At 44.2% G+C, this 21,931-nt stretch overlaps 1 protein-coding gene across 11 annotated transcripts in view; it reads right to left on the bottom strand.

The window, feature by feature from the left end:
- Window positions 1-21,931, bottom strand: part of LOC129833240 (RNA binding protein fox-1 homolog 2-like) — a 44,560-nt gene that overhangs the window by 3,329 nt on the left and 19,300 nt on the right. For 4 of the 11 annotated variants that reach the window (XM_055897670.1, XM_055897667.1, XM_055897676.1 and 1 more), the window contains 8 exons: window positions 21,680-21,850; window positions 21,211-21,264; window positions 20,575-20,667; window positions 3,544-3,631; window positions 3,093-3,423; window positions 2,151-2,196; window positions 501-592; window positions 74-212 (listed from right to left, as the gene is read on the bottom strand). In XM_055897670.1, coding sequence (XP_055753645.1) covers window positions 74-212; window positions 501-592; window positions 2,151-2,196; window positions 3,093-3,423; window positions 3,544-3,631; window positions 20,575-20,667; window positions 21,211-21,264; window positions 21,680-21,850 — 1,014 coding nt within the window. Of the gene's footprint in view, window positions 1-73; window positions 213-500; window positions 593-1,704; window positions 1,748-2,150; window positions 2,197-3,092; window positions 3,427-3,543; window positions 3,632-20,574; window positions 20,668-21,210; window positions 21,265-21,679; window positions 21,851-21,931 lie in introns of those variants that run through there. The other 7 variants (XM_055897675.1, XM_055897674.1, XM_055897673.1 and 4 more) reach the window with 7 other exon arrangements.

Below are 21,931 nucleotides of genomic sequence, written 5' to 3'. Positions count from 1 at the left end.
AGGAAGATGTAGCTGTTTTTAAACGACAGACAGCAGTGAAAAAGATGTGCGAGAAGTAAATAACTACATTTACATAAAGTGAAGATAACTCAGTTTCCAGCCTGTTGTTGTAGTGTTGCGGCTGGGGGGCTCTTACCATGGCACCGACTCCATAGGCAGCGGCAGCAGGACCTAGAGCGTGGTAGGGATCTGTAGTGTACACTCGCCCATAACTGTCCCAGAGGAATACCAACACATATGTATTTCAGCTGCACATAGTTACAGTGAGAATATAACACACACCTTGCACTGACTCATAAATAGGCTGAGATATTACAAATCACATAAAAGATTTGTAAGATCACGTGTATCATAAATACCCACCAAAAAAACACATCTAAAATAAATTCTACTATGAGTCATAGCCTAGCATGTTATTGTGTAAAAGTCTGGCCACATTATTGCATTTCGAGGCTGCTGTTTTTGGATGCGAGTCCTCAGACGATCCTCCTTATTCTTACCTGTCACTGTAAGCAGCAGCTGCGGCGGCAGCAGTTGCCCCGGTTACAGCAGTAGGCTGAGCAAAGCGATAGGCAGCGGCAGGATAGCCTCCCTGGGAGACAGAGGGACAAATGGAGGTTATTACCATGGTACAGCTGAGGTAGACAGGATCATTACTGAGGCAGAGTTGTGTAAGTGCAGAGTGAGTTAAAGAATCACACAGTACAACAACCAAGTTTAGAACATTTGTGGTTAAAGATTGAAGTATTAACAAATGTTTAAAAAAAATTATAATAATTACACTGGAGGTTGTTGACAATCGTCAATAATGCAGCATATCAAAGATTCAGAATTATAGAGAAAGATAAGTAACATTTACACAAACCATCCATATTATCGTTGTGATCTCTCATATGCATAGAAGACAAAGCGAGAGGGGGAAAATAGAGATGCCACTCAAACACACTCACAGTGTCACCTCCTGGTATTGAGACAGCATGCATGCCCCAATTCAATGCAAATCTATTTGAACACACCACTGCATTTGGACCTAATCATACAGAACACAACCCAGAGCATTCCCCTGGAAACCTGCAGTACAACTAGTGACAGGACAGAGGGAGGGGGGCTGTGAGAGAAGTTAAGGGGGAGAGAGAAAGGGTAGGCCTATGACTGTAGAACATGCAGACGTGGATCAGCATGCTTCAGTAATTGTAGCTCCAGAGTCGAGACCGGGAAGGGGTTGGGGACAGGCTTTAGTAATAAGAAACCGTGTTCTCCTCGTCTTTAATTTCAGCCCCACGGGGCACTGCTGCTACACAGATAGAGTATCTTCCAGCTCATCTCTGTACCTGTTCCAGCTATGGATGTTACTCAGCATAATGGATGTGGTAACTTCCAATCATAAGAAATGGTGCTGGGAACATTGGTGTTTGTATGAAATAAGAGGCTCTCTGCCAGTGACTTCAAGACAAATACAACTGCCGCCTTTCATGTTATCACTGCCAGCAGTCTACCTTTCAGAGACCAGGTTCTCTTTGAACAAACTGGCAAAAAACACATTTAGTAGCTTAGTAACAAACCCCTTCCCCACAATCCACCTGTGCAGATGTCAGTGAGTTAGTAGGAAAATGAAAAGCATGTTACCGTTTCAAAACAACATCAAAAGATCATAATCACCAGAGGGATAATAAAAATACACACTGTGTTTGGTAATGACCCTACCTGAGGCAATCTGCTACTAATGACAGAGTCCTGAAACACTATTCTATAGAGAGAACAGAAACAGCCATTGTCAACCTGGACACACGCACGCACACTGACAGGCACGCACACTGACAGACACGCGCCCTGACACAAGCGCACACAGAGCGGCCCGGCTACCCATGTTGGAACCCCGTGTTACAACACCAGACTACAACACCCTCTGTTACAGTCTGTTTCTGGGAAAACTCAGACCCACAGGTGTGATCCCAGGCAGCGGTGGAATGGTAAAGTACAGAGTGTACACATTAGCATAATTCAACATAGGAGCTGTGTGCATGAAACAGTCGGGTTTTTCAGTCACATTTGGGCAGCTCTGTGCAGCGCAATTAATTATGCACATGCAGAAACGCACAGAGAGAAAGGAGAGAGTCGTGAGGGAGTGTGAGGAGTGGGAATTTACTTACGTATAAGTCTGCAGCTCCATAAAACCCACCATCCTGATACACCACGCTACGAGAGAAAGGCAGACAGTGGAGATGGCAGACAGAGGAGATGGCAGATGAAGAGAGGGGTGAAGAGAGGAGATAGGGAGAGACAAAGGATGGAGAAACAGGAGCAGTGGAGATGGCAGACAGTGGAGATGGCAGACAGTGGAGATGGCAGACAGTGGAGATGGAAGGGTCGGTGTGTACAGTGAGATGGTCCAAGACCAGTGGCAGGAATGAAAGCCAGTGTGGAGGAAAGTAAACAGGGAGATGATTGAGGGGAAAAGTGAACGCACAAGGAGAGAGACAGAACAGTTATTTCATACACATGCAGCATGCAGAGGAAATACACTACCATTTATTTGTTCCAATACTGCTGAACCAAGTGGTATTATCAACATGACTGTATTATAGGGTACCATCCTCTATCAGCATCCCCCAGGGAGAGGGAACGGAGGCCCATTTACATTGACGAGGACAAGGTCCTGGACAGGCTGAGAGGAAAAGTCAGCCAGTCGTTTTAGGTCAGGCAGTAGTGGATTAAATATGGAAGAGGCATTTCCTGCAACACTAGTTAAAAAAAAATATATATCCAGAATATCACAGCAGTTGCATCCCCATTAACCAATTGGCACAGCCCAGCAACATGCAACACAGTACAGTTTCTCTGTGAGTCAATCTAGTGGAATTACTGCAACATAGAAAAATAGGAAGAAAGTGTGTCTGGTCTTTGTGTGCAGTGTGACGCAGAGGATCAAATTATTGTTCTGCTCAGAGGGAGTTTGTGTCTATACTACCAAACTAATGACATTACACTTATTGGTATTTATAGTAAACTACTGAATTTACTGAAGGAACGTATATAAATGTCATGTTAAGTGTGTCCGTTCAGAGGATGGGTTCTGTAGTTGAATCCCTTACCCAGGGTAGGCAGGAAGGGCAGGCTGTGGCATCGCCGCACGCACCGCGCTGTACACTGGCCTTCCCCGGCCCCTAAGGTGGGCACCACGGAACGCTGCTGCTGTGGAGGCTGCCGCTGCCGCAGACGGGTAGGGGAACCCCGGAACTGAGGGAGAGGAAAGGAGTGAGAGGGTATGAACGTACAATGCCTGGGGGCAATATGAATTAGGGATGTTTAAATTAAGACAGATTTGGGTGAAATGAAGGGCATGCAATCTAAGAGGAAGACAAGGTTTACCTGCATAGAGCTCTGGTCCGTACATGGCCTGCACCATTGGGCTTAGCTTCCATCCTGCTGAGAAGCAGAGAGGAGGGTTTCATATAGATAGGGGATACACAGGGAGATGGGCAGCGGACTAACAGTTAGTTAGGAATCATAATGAGGCTAATGGAGTGGTTTGCATCTGGTTACCATATGGCAGGGTGCTAAGGGCCTCTCCGTTGGGGTAGGGGCTGACCATCTTCTTATTGGTCATCACCCTGGCCGTGGCATTGTTAACCTGGGGAGTGGGAGGAGGGACAGTGAGCACAACGTTTGGCCTGTTCTATTCAATTGAGGAAACACACACAAACACTCTGACACAAAAGACAATCACACAAGTTGACCAATATTAGACATTTACACATGATAGCAATTCATAAAATAAAGCATACCTAACTATGAATGTGTGAATAATACAATGGTAATAACACTCCTGCTGTCTAAGATCATCAGACCATTTGCCAAGAAAATGGCGATTTTGTGTACACATACAGGGAGGACACAGTTACAGTCTGCTCCCATTCACCATCGCTGGATCATTCACATCAATATGGTGGTGGGTTTGATGCATCACATCGTTAACTCATCCCTGCCAGGCTGCCTCCTCCCTAGCCAGTTATACGACAGCTGACAACATCGGTTATGATGAAGTAGTCTCTGCTCTCCCTTACGGTGTTTGTGTGCGCGTGTGTACATGAGTGGGTGGAGGATTGTTAGGGGGAATCTTAGTCATGCAATTAAAGTGTTCTGCCCAAGAGGAATGTAATCGATGATTCATTGTGGAGACAACTAGCTACACTGAGGGCCAGTGGTTAAGCCCAGCGATGAGAAGAAGAGAGATTTATAGGTAAGAGAAGAAAGGAAGACGGCGAGATAAGGTGAAGGAGAAGAGCTGGGATACATGGCACTGCAGGATAATAATAATATGTGTTTGCAGTATGCAGGTGTGTGAACAAAGACGGGTATTTCTGTCTAGTGCTGCGCCCGGCTGTTGAATCAAGATGGCTGCTAGCTAGGCTAATCCCCTCACTGAACTTCAAAGGGCCATATTAGGCTCCCTTAATCTTTATCCATCTCCTTTGATGGGGTTTATGAGAATGACTGTTGTGCCGTGCAATTGCACAGTTTGAGTGTGCCGTCGCGCCATGTCAAACTTTGTTGTGAGCTACTAATGACAAAGCCAATTGTAGAGCTTTGAGAGTTCTATGTGACGAAGTTCCACTTAGAAGGCCATTATGGGTTCAGCCACCTTCAACACCCCACTAGTCATACTCTTTCACGGCAGCCCTCATTCAAATGGAAATGAGAATTACCTAATTTTCCTTCATTGCAAATGAGATGGTCAGCCTTGAGTGATTCAATTAGCTGACATAATTGTCCCTGTGAGTGAAGACACTAAAATAAAATGAATAAATCAGCCTAATGAATCAGATTAATGCTGATAATCTTTTTATATCACAGCATTCATATCCGGGTCATTTATAAACCCCTATTTTGGGTGTGATAACTGGGCAATGATGCATTTCCTTATGTATAGTTAGTGGTGTGTCAATGATCCATTTCCTTATGTATAGTTAGTGGTGTGTCAATGCCAGGGGAGGTAATGCAATCTGATCAATCTCACAGAGAGGTAGACATGCAAATCAAACAGAGACCAGTGAGAAACACATCTGCATGGGTTAATAATAAACATTCAACCCCATCCATCCCATCCCACCCCTCAACTTAGGACATAAGCCCACAGCAGTACCAATAGAACTGGACCAAAGTAACCCAAATCGACCTCAAATTAAACCAAACTTGTTGGGGTTAACCTAAAAAGAAATCAACATCAATACATAAAAAGGGGGGGAGAGAAAGAGGAGTGCAAAAAACATTTGTTGGACAAAATTAATAATTTTATAATAAGACAGAAATTATACGCAGCCAAATATGGGCGCATCACATGACCAAGAGTGAGAATAAAGAACCAAAAAATGTAATTCAGCCAATCAGCAAGCGTCGGATGCAGCATAGAGACCAATCAAAACAATCGCAGCACTCCCATATCAAACACATACAGAGACAGATGGGACAGGTAAGGAGTTCAGGAGAGGGATGCAGGTGAGAAGAGAGAGAGAGATAGATACAGAGCCAGTCCACATACAGAAACAGGGAAACACAAAGATGGTGTAAGGAAGAGAGAGACATCGTCTACATAAGCAACAACAAAAATCAACAATTATTTTTCAAAAACTAAAATAACAAATACCAAGGTGCGTCAATCAAAAAAAGCAATTAGATTCTGTGACCATTCTCCCAGAAATCTCACTAAGTTATATGTGGAGGGATAGAGAGACAGAGCACCAAAGGATGGAGAGAAGAGAGAGAAAAGCAATCCTCATACCCCAAAAAAGAGAGAAATAAAATAATACAAGACACTGCCAGGCATTATTACTGTGTGTCACAAACTAAGACCAGTACACAAACTAATACACACACACACCATTCAATAAAGGAAAACCAAACCAAAGAGAAGTTAAAAGGACAGCAAAAGACAGACCAAAGGATCACCCAGTTAAACCCAATGTGTTTATATACAGTTGGTTAAACCCCAAATCTTTTCAGAAATTAGGCTACTCTATAAAGGAATTCACAGAACAGAATGTATCTGTGTGCTTTAACTCCTGGTTGTTAATCCCATTACTGCACTCACTACAGAGAGATAAGTTATTGCTGTTATAAACTTTATTGACTGAGTATTCTCTTAAAGTGCATTCCATAATATTCCCTCCTACTGCTCGCTACTTGAACTTCAAAAACCCTCAAACTTTAAGAGCAACACGATTAACGCCGCTTATCATTGTGAAGAGAAAATATGGACAGATGGATGAGCCATCTTTTCTAAACAATTACAATTTCACCTACTCCTGTAACAGATATACTTACAATGACTGCTGAATGGACATTAATCTTATACCTTTTGTTAATGCATGGGCGTAGACAGAAATTGGTGGGTGGGCCTGCAGAAATTCAGAATGGCCAACAGGACCAATCCAATCTGATTGGGTGGGTCTGGCAGGGCCTGGCTCCCCAGTGGATGGGCCTGTGTCCACCCCACAAATGCCTGTGCCCCTGTGTTAATCTATCGGTTTCCATGAGTGATTCTCCCTGAAGTTTCAAAATGTGAAATACATAAAGCATACACACTTTAGCGCAGTATACTTTCACATTTAGAACACAGAAAAACACATAGAATTAGGAATTAGAACACTAGAATTGACATTAATATTTTTATGATTGTCACGTTCCTGACCTATTTATGTTAGTTTTTGTGTGTTAGTTGGTCAGGACGTGAGGTTGGGTGGGCATTCTATGTTATCTGTTTCTATGTTGGTTTCGGTTTGCCTGGTATGGCTCTTGATTAGAGGCAGGTGGTTTGCGTTTGCCTCTAATTAAGAGTCATATTTAGGTAGGGCATTCTCACTGTTTGTTTGTGGGTGATTGTCTCCTGTGTCCGTATGTTATGTTCGTACCACATAGGACTGTAGCGTTTGTTTGTTTCGTTTTCGTTTCGATGTCGTCTGTTACCTGTACGTAAGTTTATGTTTAGTTATGTAAGTTTATGTTCAGGTCTCGTCAACGTCGTTTTGTTATTTTGTAGTTTTGCAAGTGTTTGTTTCGTTTCGTGTTGCCATCTTTATCGTTGTGTTAATAAAGATGGCTTATTTCCCAAAGCCTGCGTTTTGGTCTGAGGATCCTTCTCTCCTCACCTCTTCCGAGGATGAGGAGAGCGTCACCCGTTACAGAATCACCCACCAAGCTAAGACCAAGCGGCAAAGGGAAACTAAACGGAGTAAAGGACAGGAGAGAAACAAGGATTTCTGGACTTGGGAGGAAATATTGGACGGGAGAGGTCCATGGGCACAGCAGGGAGAATATCGCCGTCCCAAAGCTGAGCTGGAGGCACGGAGGAGAGCAGAGGCTACCTGGGAGAGGAACCGGAGCTATGAGGGAACGCGTCTGGCACGGAAGCCGAAAAAGCCCGTAAGTAATTCCCAAAAATTTATTGGGGGGGGGGCTAGGAGATAGTGGGCCAAGGGCAGGTAGGAGACCTGCGCCCACTTCCCAGGCTTACCGTGGAGAGCGGGAGTACGGGCAGGCGCCGTGTTACGCAGTAGAGCGCACGGTGTCTCCTGTACGAGTGCATAGCCCAGTGCGGGTTATTCCACCTCCCCGCACTGGGAGGGCTAGATTGGGTATTGAGCCAGGTGTCATGAGGCCGGCTCAACGCGTCTGGTCTCCAGTGCGTCTCCTCGGGCCGGCATACATGGCACCGGCCTTACGCATGGTTTCTCCGGTTCGCCTACATAGGCCGGTGCGGGTTATTCCACCTCCCCGCACTGGTCGGGCAACCGGGAGCATTCAACCAGGTAAGGTTGGGCAAGCTCAATGCTCAAGAGTGCCAGTACGCCTCCACGGTCCGGTATTTCCGGCACCACCTCCCCGCCCCAGCCTAGTACCTACAGTGTATACACTACGCACTAGGCTACCAGTGCGTATCCTGAGCCCTGTTCCTCCTCCACGCACTCTCCCTGTAGTGCGTGTATCTAGCCCGGTGCCTCCAGTTCCGGCCCCACGCACTAAGCTACCAGTGCGTCTCCAGAGCCCTGTACACACTGTATATTCTCCCCCTACTAATCCTGATGTGCTTGTCCTCAGCCCGGTGTCACCAGTGCCGGTACCACGCATCAGGGATAGAGTAGGCTTTGAGAATACAGTGCCCTGTCCCTGCTCCCCGCACTAGTAGGAAGGTGCTTGTCATTAGCACGGTGCCTCCAGTTCCGGCACCACGCACCAGGTCTACAGTGCGTCATATCCGGCCAGAGCCATCCGTCTCCCCAGCGCCATCTGAGCCATCCGTCTCCCCAGCGCCATCTGAGCCATCCGTCTCCCCAGCGCCATCTGAGCCATCCGTCTCCCCAGCGCCATCTGAGCCATCCGTCTCCCCAGCGCCGTCTGAGCCATCCGTCTGCCAGGAGCCTGCAAAGCCGCCCGTCTGCCATGAGCCTGCAAAGCCGCCCGTCTGCCATGAGCCTACAGAGCCGTCAGCCAGACAGGAGCCGCTAGAGCCGTCAGCCAGACAGGAGCCGCTAGAGCCGTCAGCCAGACAGGAGCCGCTAGAGCCGTCAGCCAGACAGGATCTGCCAGAGCCGCCAACCAGACAGGATCTGCTAGAGCCGCCAACCAGACAGGATCTGCCAGAGCCGCCAACCAGACAGGATCTGCCAGAGCCGCCAACCAGACAGGATCTGCCAGAGCCGCCAACCAGACAGGATCTGCCAGAGCCGCCAACCAGACAGGATCTGCCAGAGCCGCCAACCAGACAGGATCTGCCAGAGCCGCCAGCGAGCCATGAGCAGCCAGAGCCGTTAGAGCGCCATGAGCAGCCAGAGCGCCATGAGCGTCGAGAGCCGTCAGAGCGCCATGAGCGTCGAGAGCCGTCAGCCTGCCATGAGCGTCGAGAGCCGTCAGCCTGCCATGAGCGTCGAGAGCCGTCAGCCTGCCATGAGCGCCGAGAGCCGTCAGCCTGCCATGAGCGTCGAGAGCCGTCAGCCTGCCATGAGCGTCGAGAGCCGTCAGCCTGCCATGAGCGTCGAGAGCCGTCAGCCAGCCATGAGCATCGAGAGTCGTCAGTCAGCCATGAGCTGCCCTTCAGCCTGAAAAGGCTAGATACCCAGAACTGCCCATCAGTCCAGAGCTGTCTCTCTGTCCGGAGCTGCCTTTCAGTCCGGAGTGGCCCCTCTATCCTGATCTCCCTCTCTATCTTTATCTACTTCTATATTCTTATCTATCCCTCTGTCTTGATTTATCTCTCTGTCCCGGTGTTGTCATTATTAGATGTGTTATTAAGAGGATTTTGTGGGGGAAGAAAGAGGGTGGACATGCTTGGAGGGAGGAGGCTAGGATGGATTATGGTGGGGTGGGAACCGCGCCCGGAGCCTGAGCCACCACCGTGGTTAGATGCCCACCCAGACCCTCCCCTAGACTTTGTGCTGGTGCGTCCGGAGTTCGCACCTTGTGGGGGGGGTACTGTCACGTTCCTGACCTATTTATGTTAGTTTTTGTGTGTTAGTTGGTCAGGACGTGAGGTTGGGTGGGCATTCTATGTTATCTGTTTCTATGTTGGTTTCGGTTTGCCTGGTATGGCTCTTGATTAGAGGCAGGTGGTTTGCGTTTGCCTCTAATTAAGAGTCATATTTAGGTAGGGCATTCTCACTGTTTGTTTGTGGGTGATTGTCTCCTGTGTCCGTATGTTATGTTCGTACCACATAGGACTGTAGCGTTTGTTTGTTTCGTTTTCGTTTCGATGTCGTCTGTTACCTGTACGTAAGTTTATGTTTAGTTATGTAAGTTTATGTTCAGGTCTCGTCAACGTCGTTTTGTTATTTTGTAGTTTTGCAAGTGTTTGTTTCGTTTCGTGTTGCCATCTTTATCGTTGTGTTAATAAAGATGGCTTATTTCCCAAAGCCTGCGTTTTGGTCTGAGGATCCTTCTCTCCTCACCTCTTCCGAGGATGAGGAGAGCGTCACCCGTTACAATGATTGGATAAAGGTCAGCCATTTTGGTCAGGGAGTTGGTCAATTATGGTTTGCCAATGCTGTGATAAGATGTAAAACAGGGCTGGGAAACTGGTGGCCACAGCCCCCCTTTTTGAAGGCCCTCGGATATCATATATATTTTTTTTTATTGGGGGGGGACACACTCAGTCGGGGTCACAACTTACTTTTGCGAAGCAGAATACACAAGGTGCAATATAAATGTTTTGTTGTGCATCAACTGTTTTCATCTTATGTGAGTCAAATTAGCCCATGTCAGCATGTTTTAGATTGGTAAATTAGTCTAGCAGCCAGTCATCCAAACATATAGTAATCAAGGTCGAATTAGAGCCCGGGGGCCCCCATTGATTTTGTTAGTCAGTCTCACAGACATTATATTAAAAACTGGAAACATTGCTCTCCACCTTATGGCAAAATGTGTAGAATTGCACGTAATTAACTCTAAAACTAAAAAAGAGTGCATGAAATTTGTTCGAAAATTGGAAAATCTTCTCCCACCCCATTGCAGATAAAAACATGTTTTTGCAGTAAACTAGCTCTAAAAGAGCAACATTTTATCTACACCCATGGTGCCCATCCCTGATATAAAATAATGAATTTGAGGAATTTATCTGCCCTGTATGTTTGTTAGCTAGCAAGCCAGCCAGTTTTAGAGGAATGTTTCCATAGATTTATTTTAATTAACTGCCAATATGCCAACATTCCATTCGATCAATACAGTCAATTCACAGCCATACATTGGCTGAAATCAGTTGATAGGACTTAGACAAGTTGGAAATACAACAAGTACTGATATTATATCATAAAATAGCACCCAACTTCCCATGAAAACAAACATTTTTAACATGGTTAAACAGATTGATTAATGATTGTACTATCTAATCAGCATAACTGATGGGACGTGTTTGAAAATGGTAACTGTAATTTCTTTACTACTTTCTGTGTGTCTGAAAGCAGACGAGCCACATTTTGTGCATTAGGATTTAAAACTGCAATATGTCACTTTTTGGGCGACCCGACCACATTCAAATAGAAATGCGAGTTACAGATGTGTCATTCTCAATGAAAGCAAGTTTAAGAAACGGAAGATCTGGTCCATGTGCGCTATTTCTATGCTTCCCGTTCTTAAGCTTAGTTTGAGAGTCTTTACTTTCATTTTTCTACACCAGCTTCAAACCAGAGGTCGACCGATTAATCGGCATGGCCGATCAATTAGGGCCGATTTCAAGTTTTCATAACAATCGGTAATCGGCCTTTTGGACGGCGATTACATTGCAATCCACAAGGAAACTGCGTGGCGGGCTGACCACCTATTACGCGAGTGCAGCGCCAAAAGGACCTTGTGGCTGCAAGGAGCCAAGGTAAGTTGCTAGCTAGCACTAAACTTATCTTATAAAAAAACAAATCAATCTTCACACAATCACTAGTTAACTACACATGGTTGATGATATTATTAACTAGCTCGTCCTGCGTTGCATATGATCAATGTGGTGCTTGTTAATTTATCATCGAATCACAGCCTACTTCAACTTCGCCAAACGGGTGATGATTTAACAAAAGCGCATTCGCGAAAAAAAGCACAATCGTTTCACAAATGCACCTAACCATAAACATAAATGTCTTTCTTAAAATCAATACACAGAAGTATACTTAGCTAAAAGAAATTCATGTTCGCAGGCAATATTAACTAGAGAAATTGAGTCACTTCTCTTGCGTTCAGTGCAAGCAGAGTCAGGGTATATGCAACAGTTTGGGCCGCCTGGCTCGTTGCGAACTGTGCGAAGACGGTAATTAATTTGCCAGACTTTTACATAATTATGACATAACATTGAAGGTTGTGCAATGTAACAGCAATATTTAGACTTAGGGTTGCCACCCGTTCAATGAAATACGGAACTGTTCCGTATTTCACTGAAAGAATAAACATTTGTTTTCGAAATGACAGTTGCCGCATTTGACCATATTAACTTCTCTAGGGTAGGGGGCAGCATTCGGAATTTTTGGATTGAAATGCATGCCCAAATTAAACTGCCTGCTTCTTGGGCCCAGAAGATATGATATGCATATAACTGGTAGATTTGGACAGAAAACACTAAAGTTTCCAAAACTGTTAAAATAGTGTGTGAGTATAACAGAACTGATTTGGCAGGTGAAAACCTGAGAAAAATCGATTCAGGAAGTATTTTTTTTGTTGGTTTTGTAGTTTTCTATTCAATGCCATTACAGTATCCATTGACTTAGGACTCAAATTGCAGTTTCTATGCCTTCCACTAGATGTCAACAGTCTTTAGAAATTGTTTCAGGCTTGTATTCTGAAAAATTAGGAAGTAAGAGCAGTCTGAATGAGTAGACCCTAAAGTGTCACAGAGCTTTTTCATGCGCGAGACCGAGAGTGCGTTTCTTGTTTACCTTTTAAATTGACGACGTTATTGTCCTGTTGAAATATTATCAATTATTTAGGCTAAAAACAACCTGGGAATTGAATGTAAACATCGTTTGACATGTTTCTATGAACTTTACGGATACAATTTAGATTTTTTTGTCATCCTGTTTTGACTGCGTTTGAGCCTGTGGACTACTGAAGAAAACTGAGGTTTTTGGATATATAAAGACTTTATCGAACAAAAGGAACATTTATTGAGTAAATGAATGTCTGCTGAGTGCAACCATATGAAGATCATCAAAGGTAAGGGATTAATTTTATCTCTATTTCTGACCTGTGTAACTGTTCTACTTGGCTGGTTACTGTTTGTAATGATTTGTCTAGTGGGCTATGTTCTCAAATAATCGTAAGGTATGCTTTCGCCGTAAAGCATTTTTTAAATCTTGGATTCACAAGAAGTTAATATTTAAACCTACGTAAAATATGTTTTGTTTTCTGAATTTTTATAATGAGTATTTCTGTATTTGAATTTGGCACCCCGCAGTTTCACTGGCTGTTGAAGAGGTGGGACGCTAACGTCGCACGTACCCAAGAGAGGTTAATGACCAAAAGCTCGTATTTCTGTGTTTATTATAATTAAGTCTATGATTTGATATAGCAGTCTGACTGAGCGGTGGTAGGCAGCAGCAGGCTCGTAAGCATTCATTCAAACAGCACTTTACTGAGTTTTGCCGGCAGCTCTTAGCAATGCTTGAAGCACAGCGCTGTTAATGACTTCAAGCCTATCAACTCCCGAGACTAGGCTGGCAATACTAAAGTTCCTATAAGAACATCCAATAGTCAAAGATATATAAAATACAAATGGTATAGAGAGAAATAGTCCACGTGTCATAATTCCTATAATAACTACAACCTAAAAGTTTTTAACTAGTAATATTGAACCACCAGCTTTCATATGCTCTCATGTACTGGGCAAGGAACTTAAACGTTAGCTTTTTTACATGGCACATATTGCACTTTTACGTTCTTCTCCAACACTTTGTTTTTGCATTATTTAAACCAAATTGAACATGTTTCATTACTTATGAGACTAAATAGATTTTATTTATGTATTATATTAAGTTAAAATAAAAGTGTTCATTCAGTATTGTTGTAATTGTCACTATATATATATATATATATATATATATATATATATATATATATATAAAAATAATAATAATGTATTTTTTTTTTAAATCACAAAATTATAATAAAATCAGTTGATTAATCGGTATTTTTTGGTCCTCCAATCAGTATCGGCGTTGAAAAATCATAAAATCGGTTGACCTCTACTTCAAACAGCTGAAAGAAAACTATATTTTTTCCATTATTGAAAATATATTTAACAGCGGTTTAAATGGTACAATGACTCTCTACACTATAGGTCACTTGTTTGTCAAATAAACAGAAATTAGGCTAACTATTAGAATTTTAGCAACCAGGAAATGGCAAAGCGATTTCTGCATATTGCACCTTTACACAGCCCCTTCCATGAATCTGAAACCCACCCAACACTAGAGACAAAGAAAAGTTATAATGACAGATTTATTTTCCCCTTAACTAACACTGACTGAAGCAGCTGAAGGGATGATAACACAATTGAACAGGAGCTTCCCAGAGAGCCATGGGTTATTATCATTACTGGTGATAACAATTCATTAGGAAAAATATACATACAATGAAGTATTAATCAAATGGGTTCTGGTAAGCCATGTCATTGCAAAGAGGAGGATGATTAAACTTGGACATTCCGGGGAGGTGTTAATGAGAGGAGGGGAGGGGGGTGGATCCATTATTATTACTAGTTGGACCAGGCTGTCAATGGGCTGTGTGTCTGTGTCTGTCTGTCTGTCTATGTGTGTGCCTCGTCACTGCTACCTTCCCTATCAATGCAGGCCCCATCATAACAGGGACTTATACTCTGGATAGCTGGAAGATCAGAACAATGCTAGCCTACCATACTTCAAATTGATTTGTAATATACAATACAAAGATGCTGTGGACATAACTAAAGCATGCAACTACTGTACATCTTGCTCCTAGCATCTACTGCCACTGAGCTAATTGATATATTGGAACTACCAAATTAACGGTTCCTTTAGGAATATTCAAAACAATGTGTGATTTTGCATATACTGCCTTTTTCAAGGGAGGGGTGGGGGTCAGATCAGCGATTATGTCATATATACACAACTTACCGTTGCCGAAGAAACAGCGTGAGGACACGCGAGTGGTTACCGTGGAGACTGACAACACACATAGAAGTCATCAGGGAAACAGAAAAAATATAATAACAAATAAATAAACCAACAAACAACCCAATAAATTAAATCCCCCCAATGTGAAATAAAATGGGTATAATAGTTGAAAGCAGTGATACAGTTTTTGAGAGAAAAAAATCATCCAAAATGAGTTTCTGCTCAATGCATGAGGGTCTTTCCATTTCTAGAGAGACACACGGACTGGAGGGGTGCTTCGTTCAACGTATACAAATTATAGTGGTCATAAGAGAGGAGTAAGGGACACAAAAACCAGGTCGACCACTTTTGTATTAAGAGATTGGCTTAATTGCGTCTGAAAATATGTCTCCCACAGTCAAGAGTGGCAGTAAAAATACTTAAGTGAAATGTAGCATAAAATGATTCTTAGTAAAAGGCGACGTGGGCAGGATTCATATTTTGATCTGCAGAGGGGGGTAATTGTATAAAGAAATTACTTTGGAACATTTAGTTCCGCCATGAATCACAAAAAAATAACATTAGAATAAAAATAAAAAAGATAAAGAGAGAAGGATGGGGTAAGGGACTAAAGACGAAAATATAACATGTGAAAGGACATACAATGAGAGGTATTACACACACAGGTGCACATATACAAGACAAGAGGGTGAGGACTGGGAGTGTCACACAGGGAAAGACATAACAGTGGAGAAACAAAGGAAGACAAACTTGACTGGCTTGGAGAGAATGGGAGAGTGAAGGAGAGAGAGATGGAGAGTGAAGGAGCGAGAGAGTGTGAAGGAGAGAGAGAAGGAGAGAGAGAGAAAGAGAGAGAGTGAAGGAGAGAGAGAGAGAGAGAGAGAGAGTGAAGGAGAGAGAGAGAGAGAGAGAGAGTGAAGGAGAGAGAGAGAGAGAGTGAAGGAGAGAGTGAAGGAGAGAGAGAGAGATAGAGTGAAGGAGAGAGAGAGAGAGAGAGTGAAGGAGAGAGAGAGAGAGAGAGAGAGAGAGAGAGAGAGTGAAGGAGAGAGAGAGAGTGAAGGAGAGAGAGAGAGTGAAGGAGAGAGAGAGAGTGAAGGAGAGAGAGAGAGTGAAGGAGAGAGAGAGAGTGAAGGAGAGAGAGAGAGAGAGAGAGAGAGAGAGAGAGTGAAGGAGAGAGAGATGGAGAGTGAAGGAGCGAGAGAGTGTGAAGGAGAGAGAGAAGGAGAGAGAGAGAAAGAGAGAGAGTGAAGGAGAGAGAGAGAGAGAGAGAGAGAGAGTGAAGGAGAGAGAGAGAGAGAGTGAAGGAGAGAGAGAGAGAGAGTGAAGGAGAGAGTGAAGGAGAGAGAGAGAGATAGAGTGAAGGAGAGAGAGAGAGAGAGAGTGAAGGAGAGAGAGAGAGAGAGAGAGAGAGTGAAGGAGAGAGAGAGAGTGAAGGAGAGAGAGAAGGAGAGAGAGAGAAAGAGAGAGAGTGAAGGAGAGAGAGAGAGAGAGAGAGAGAGAGTGAAGGAGAGAGAGAGAGAGAGAGAGAGAGTGAAGGAGAGAGAGAGAGAGAGTGAAGGAGAGAGTGAAGGAGAGAGAGAGAGATAGAGTGAAGGAGAGAGAGAGAGAGAGAGTGAAGGAGAGAGAGAGAGAGAGAGAGAGTGAAGGAGAGAGAGAGAGAGAGAGAGTGAAGGAGAGAGAGAGAGTGAAGGAGAGAGAGAGAGTGAAGGAGAGAGAGAGAGAGAGAGAGAGAGAGAGAGAGAGTGAAGGAGAGAGAGATGGAGAGTGAAGGAGAGAGAGATGGAGAGTGAAGGAGAGAGAGAAGGAGAGAGAGAAAGAGAGAGAGTGAAGGAGAGAGAGAGAGAGAGAGAGAGTGAAGGAGAGAGAGAGAGAGAGTGAAGGAGAGAGTGAAGGAGAGAGAGAGAGATAGAGTGAAGGAGAGAGAGAGAGAGAGAGTGAAGGAGAGAGAGAGAGAGAGAGTGAAGGAGAGAGAGAGAGTGAAGGAGAGAGAGAGAGTGAAGGAGAGAGAGAGAGTGAAGGAGAGAGAGAGAGTGAAGGAGAGAGAGAGAGTGAAGGAGAGAGAGAGAGAGAGAGAGAGAGAGAGTGAAGGAGAGAGAGAGAGAGTGAAGGAGAGAGAGAGAGAGTGAAGGAGAGAGAGAGAGAGAGAGAGTGAAGGAGAGAGAGAGAGAGAGAGAGAGAGTGAAGGAGAGAGAGAGAGTGAAGGAGAGAGAGAGAGAGAAGGAGAGAGAGAGAGAGAGAGTGAAGGAGAGAGAGAGAGAGAGAGTGAAGGAGAGAGAGAGAGAGAGAGAGAGAGAGAGAGAGAGAGAGAGAGAGAGAGAGAGAGAGAGAGAGAGAGAAAGAGAGAGAGAGAGTGAAGGAGAGAGAGAAAGATGGAGCAGCCTGTGGTCTGGGAGAAAGAGAGAGGAGTGGAAAGGGAACAGTTCATACTCCCTGTCCCCTTTTCTTTTGCCCTCCTCTCACAAACACACACAACCACACCAATCCATTCACAAGTTCACCTCTTTTTCTCTGTCAATCATGCAACGTATCTGAAACAAGCAACAACCATGACTAAACCCAAAGCTAAGCCCAGTTTATCACAAACAGCCCATTTAGAGCAGTAATACAGTTCTGGGGAGCAGAGTTATCACAGCCTTCTTTTGATTGGAGCCAATTCACATCTAAAGCTCAAGTAAAGGAGCTCGTGTTCAAAAAGGATCCAAATCGATGCCTTTTCAATTAGGTTGACACCGAGGTGGAATGTCAGGATTAAACATCAAGTCTGATTGGTTTTCTTGAAGAACATGACCCTTTTCTTTAAAAGACTGACAGAACTGTTTCAAATGGAGGCTGTGAGCGGTTTGCCACCTGCAGTAGTGTAGCGTACATCTATCACTGAATGAGAACGGATCAGCCATGCAGGATCAGATGAACAGTCCCAGTAAGTTAGTCCTTATCACACCCAGCTCTCTCTTTAGTCAGAGACTCAGGCTCATGCAGTGGTGACATTGTTGGTCTCTGAGTGAGGAGTTTTCCTCTCTGCGACCCTGTGTCTGATGAGATGCATGCAGACTCAAGAGCACCAGGAGACGAGACGTCGCTCGTTCTCATTACCACCACTACTGGGGTGATAGACTGCACCTTCATATTCTACTGCACCTAATGTCTGTCTAAAACTCTGCGCCACGGAGCAATCACTTCCCATCACACCAACACATCAACAAGAGCGGCATGCTTCACGGTGAGAGAGACACACCTACACGTTCAATACGCTGTTACTACAGTACTTCAGGTTGGGAAATGTGGTGTGACAGCACGGTGACAAGACTTAAAGGGCTTTATCCGTCAAATGTCGGGGTATCCCACAGTCAAATGTCTTAAATGTCACTTTCAAAACATCAGTGTGATGAGTTGCTTTGATGGCATATAATTGTCTGCCTGGAAATTGATTAAGCGTCTATGGCAGGGCTCTCCAACCCTGTTCCTGGAGAGCTACCGTCCTGTAGGTTATCTAGCACACTCAATTCTAACAATTACACGGTTGAAAGGCTGAATCAGGTACATCGCAACTGGGGTTGGAGCGAAAACCTACAGGAGGGTAGCTCTCCAGGAACAGGGTTGGAAAGCCCTGGTCTATGGGGTGTGATGTCAATGTCTTTAGTTAGAGTGCTTTTTGTGGAATACCCTTTGATATGAGGAGGACACACACAGACTGATGGAGATGCATGGTGTGTGTGCAGACTTAGACACACACAGTAGTGTGGAGTGGAAACACAAACAGCAGGAAGACAAGTGAATCGGACCACTTACATGGGTACATTGGACGCGCACGGGAAACTGACTTCTTCAAAGCGCAGAGTTTTATTCCAGACAAAAAGAAGTACACTTCGATGTAATAGAATAGGTCACCACAGAGATCAATACTACACTCTGTGTATAACCAACAGCCATGCACACTTAGGATTCCAAACTGACTAGCTAGGAGAACAATAGCTACAGATTCCCATGCACGGACAGACTTTAGTCAACAACATGAAATAAATGATTGAATCTAATCAACAACTATTGCCTTTTTTTGTTTTATGGATAAACATACCTTCATAAAAGTAGTAAGGCGTTTTCAACTTTGAGAAGATGTCATGCTAAACAACCAAAAGTCCACATCACCAAAATCATCTAGTCTTAACAAAATAGCCGATATAAAAAGACATGCAAGAAATCCCAGACTGTCCGCACTAGTGCTGCAGTGACAGCCATGTTACAACACCATAGTATTATCATGCACACATACTTCCAAGAAATCCCATGCAAAAGGACAGCAAATGGAATATTCACACTCCTGATTTCAAAAACAATCTGGTAAAATCCTACCATGGTATATCTTTCAGTTTCCTAAGCAAAACAATGTGTTAGGAAACTCTGAAAGACATACTAGGGTAGTATTTTAAGCAAAACAATGTGTAATCTAAGCCTAGCCTAGCACGGGGCAATTATAACATCTAAACATTCCTCATGTCAGAACATTGCCTCTAAGCTTAGCCCGTTTTAAATTAGCGTCTTCACATTTGTTAGAATATCAGCCAGTAAAAAAAAACTGAAATTATATTACCAAGGACAAAGCTAGGGTTGCAAACAACTTCTAGGAGAAAGAAGAATCGTCACATAGCATTGCCTCAAAGGAATGCTGGGCTTTTCCTTCGCTGTTGAATGAGTGTATAAATACAGAACAACCTTTATTTGCCCTTAGTCTGTACGGCTGTTCTATCCCATGCACTAGTCAAACACAGACAAACCTGATGACAGACACTCCTGTTGACCCCATGCTGATTACAAAGGACTGGCCACAGCTTCAGAGTACAACTACTGTCACACATGCAGCAATGATAAAAGGTGAAGGAGAGAGAGAGAGAAACTTCCTTACAATTAAAGTGATAAAGTTCATGCATGGAACAAGAAGATACTCCAAAGACTACAGAGACAGAGGTTACAGAACCACCAGGGCCAAACAAACAGGTTGTTGATTTATAGAAGTTTAACTGATGTGGGTTTTCATTGGGCTCCATCAGTATCCATTCAACTTGCTGATTGACTGAAGGTGAAATGTAGGGCTTATAGACCATTGGATGCAGGTGTCATTCAGAACCAGACGTTGGAGAGCTGACAGATGAAACCCAAGCGGGTCCAGCCATCACCATCATGCAGGACACAACTACCACAGAAAACCACAGCAAGGAGGCAGGCGCCCATGCAGAATCGTGATTGGCTAAGAACCTGGCTTAAAATAGATCTGCTCCAGAGATGGGTAGGATATCACTGGCACGCAAACGGACAATATTTCAAAGAAAAACATGCATCTTCTCAGCTTCTCCCCAACCCTGAAACAGTCACATACGAGCCAAAGCTTCATGAAAAAAATGATTGTGAAAGGAGGGAGCTTAACATGAAATATATGGCGTAGTTATTTTACAGATGGAGAGTAGAGGAGAGCACTGTGCTGCATGCTGGAGGCCAGGAGCCATAAGCTTGTCACTACCACTTTGCAGCACGGGGGGGGGGGGAAAGGAACATTCTAGACTAGGTACTAAGATATGATCAACCTGGCTACAATCGGACATGCATCATCATCTCATCACGTTCTCCTAATGTCCCGCGGTTCCAGCAACAGAGAAAGATGATTTAGATTGTATTTTGAAATCAAAGCAGTGGAAGCTATAATAAGAAATGGTGCAAGACAGAACCGAGACCTAAACGATTTAGAAAGTGAAAACTTCCCAGCATGCCTTGAGGTGTCCCCCCCCCCCCCCCCCCCCCACCCCAAATGAACCAGGAAACAAGAAACGCCCCAAAAAAAGGCAGCAAACCATCTGGGGGGTACCAGCAGAGACCACATCAGAGCATGTCAGTGGAAAAGGATGGCAGCTAGTGGAATCAGTGTACAGGCAGAGGAACGATGGTAGGAGGAGGAGATGGGTTAAATTACCTCTATCTTGCGACCTTCCACTAGCGTGCCGTGAAGCCTTTCCCGGGCTTTCTCCGCGTCGGCGCTGGTCTCAAACGTGACAAAGCCAAAGCCCTGGGGTAGACAGACAGAGGGGAAAGAGGAGCACCACAAAGACAGCGTAAGGAGAGGGGTGGAAGAAACATACCAGTTGTTCTATAGAAAATCAAAACCCTTTGATTTAGCTAGTTTTACTCATTTCATTACACATTTACTGAACAGGTACACAGTTATAATCACTGGTTTATACTGTTGTTTGTTCTAGAACTGATACGGTGGTTACTGATTAGTGAAGGGTTGGGCAAACGGAATGTCGAAATTCAACAGAGGGCCGCACAGATTTTCTTGGGACCGATTTGCTTTTCAAAATCAATTTGCAGTTATTAGAAAATATATAGGTCCATTATAATTTTGACTTACACTCAATCTAGTTTCAGACGTTCAATAGTGGCCTGGAGTGTTTTTGTTTACCCATAATACTACCCTGTTGTTTATACTATCAGTGCAGGTCAGTCGGACACAGTGCAGTGTGGAAAATGTAGCATTGAGACACAGTGAACTTTTTCATCGTAGTGTCCACAGCGGTGGGACTGAGGACATGTTTACCATCTCACTTACCTTTGAGCCCCTCTCATTGAAAATGATCTCAACATCAATAATCTTCCCAAATTGCTGAAAATCAACAAAACACAAGAAATTAGGATACAAACAAAAACTCAACTTGCATTATGTGTAATTAACTGACAATCAGGGGTGAACTACACCTGCAGCTCACTAGGAGGCAGTATTGTACCAAAATAAATTCAATCAAATTGCACCTACCTTCTATTGTCTATTTTTCTATCCCTTTGTTACTACATGCCTTCCTTTCCTCACTCGTTCACCAACTACTGACTACCTCTCTGTGGCTCTCATGGCCCTGTGATAGAGCAAATCAAAGGACATGAGTGTTCCTCCCTTTGTGACTGTCTGGCCCTTTGTTCTTCTCAACACCCACTCTGACACCAACCATCAATTAAACAACAGGAGGGTTAAAGTGATTTACTCCTCATCTCAAAGTGCAGAAAGGAGGTTCCCATATTCTTACCCCAAACATCTGCCTGAGGTCAGGGTCTCGGAAGCGGAAGGGGATGTTGGAGACGTGAAGTCGTTTTGGGGTTCCTTTGGCCTCTGCGGAGTCAGCCCCGGATACTCCTGCTAATTCTACTGCCACGCACTGCCCCACTCCATCTACCTGACCTGGAGACACTTCTGTCTGCTGGGGGAGAGGAGAGAGAGAGGGAAAGGGAGAGGCTAATAAATGGAATAAACGTAGTAGTTATGAGCATTTTCGGGACAA

Source organism: Salvelinus fontinalis, chromosome 34, assembly GCF_029448725.1.
Source record: "Salvelinus fontinalis isolate EN_2023a chromosome 34, ASM2944872v1, whole genome shotgun sequence".
Lineage (NCBI taxonomy): Eukaryota > Metazoa > Chordata > Actinopteri > Salmoniformes > Salmonidae > Salvelinus > Salvelinus fontinalis.
Note: the sequence above shows the minus strand (reverse complement) of the source record. Positions and strands in the feature narration are given on the sequence as shown.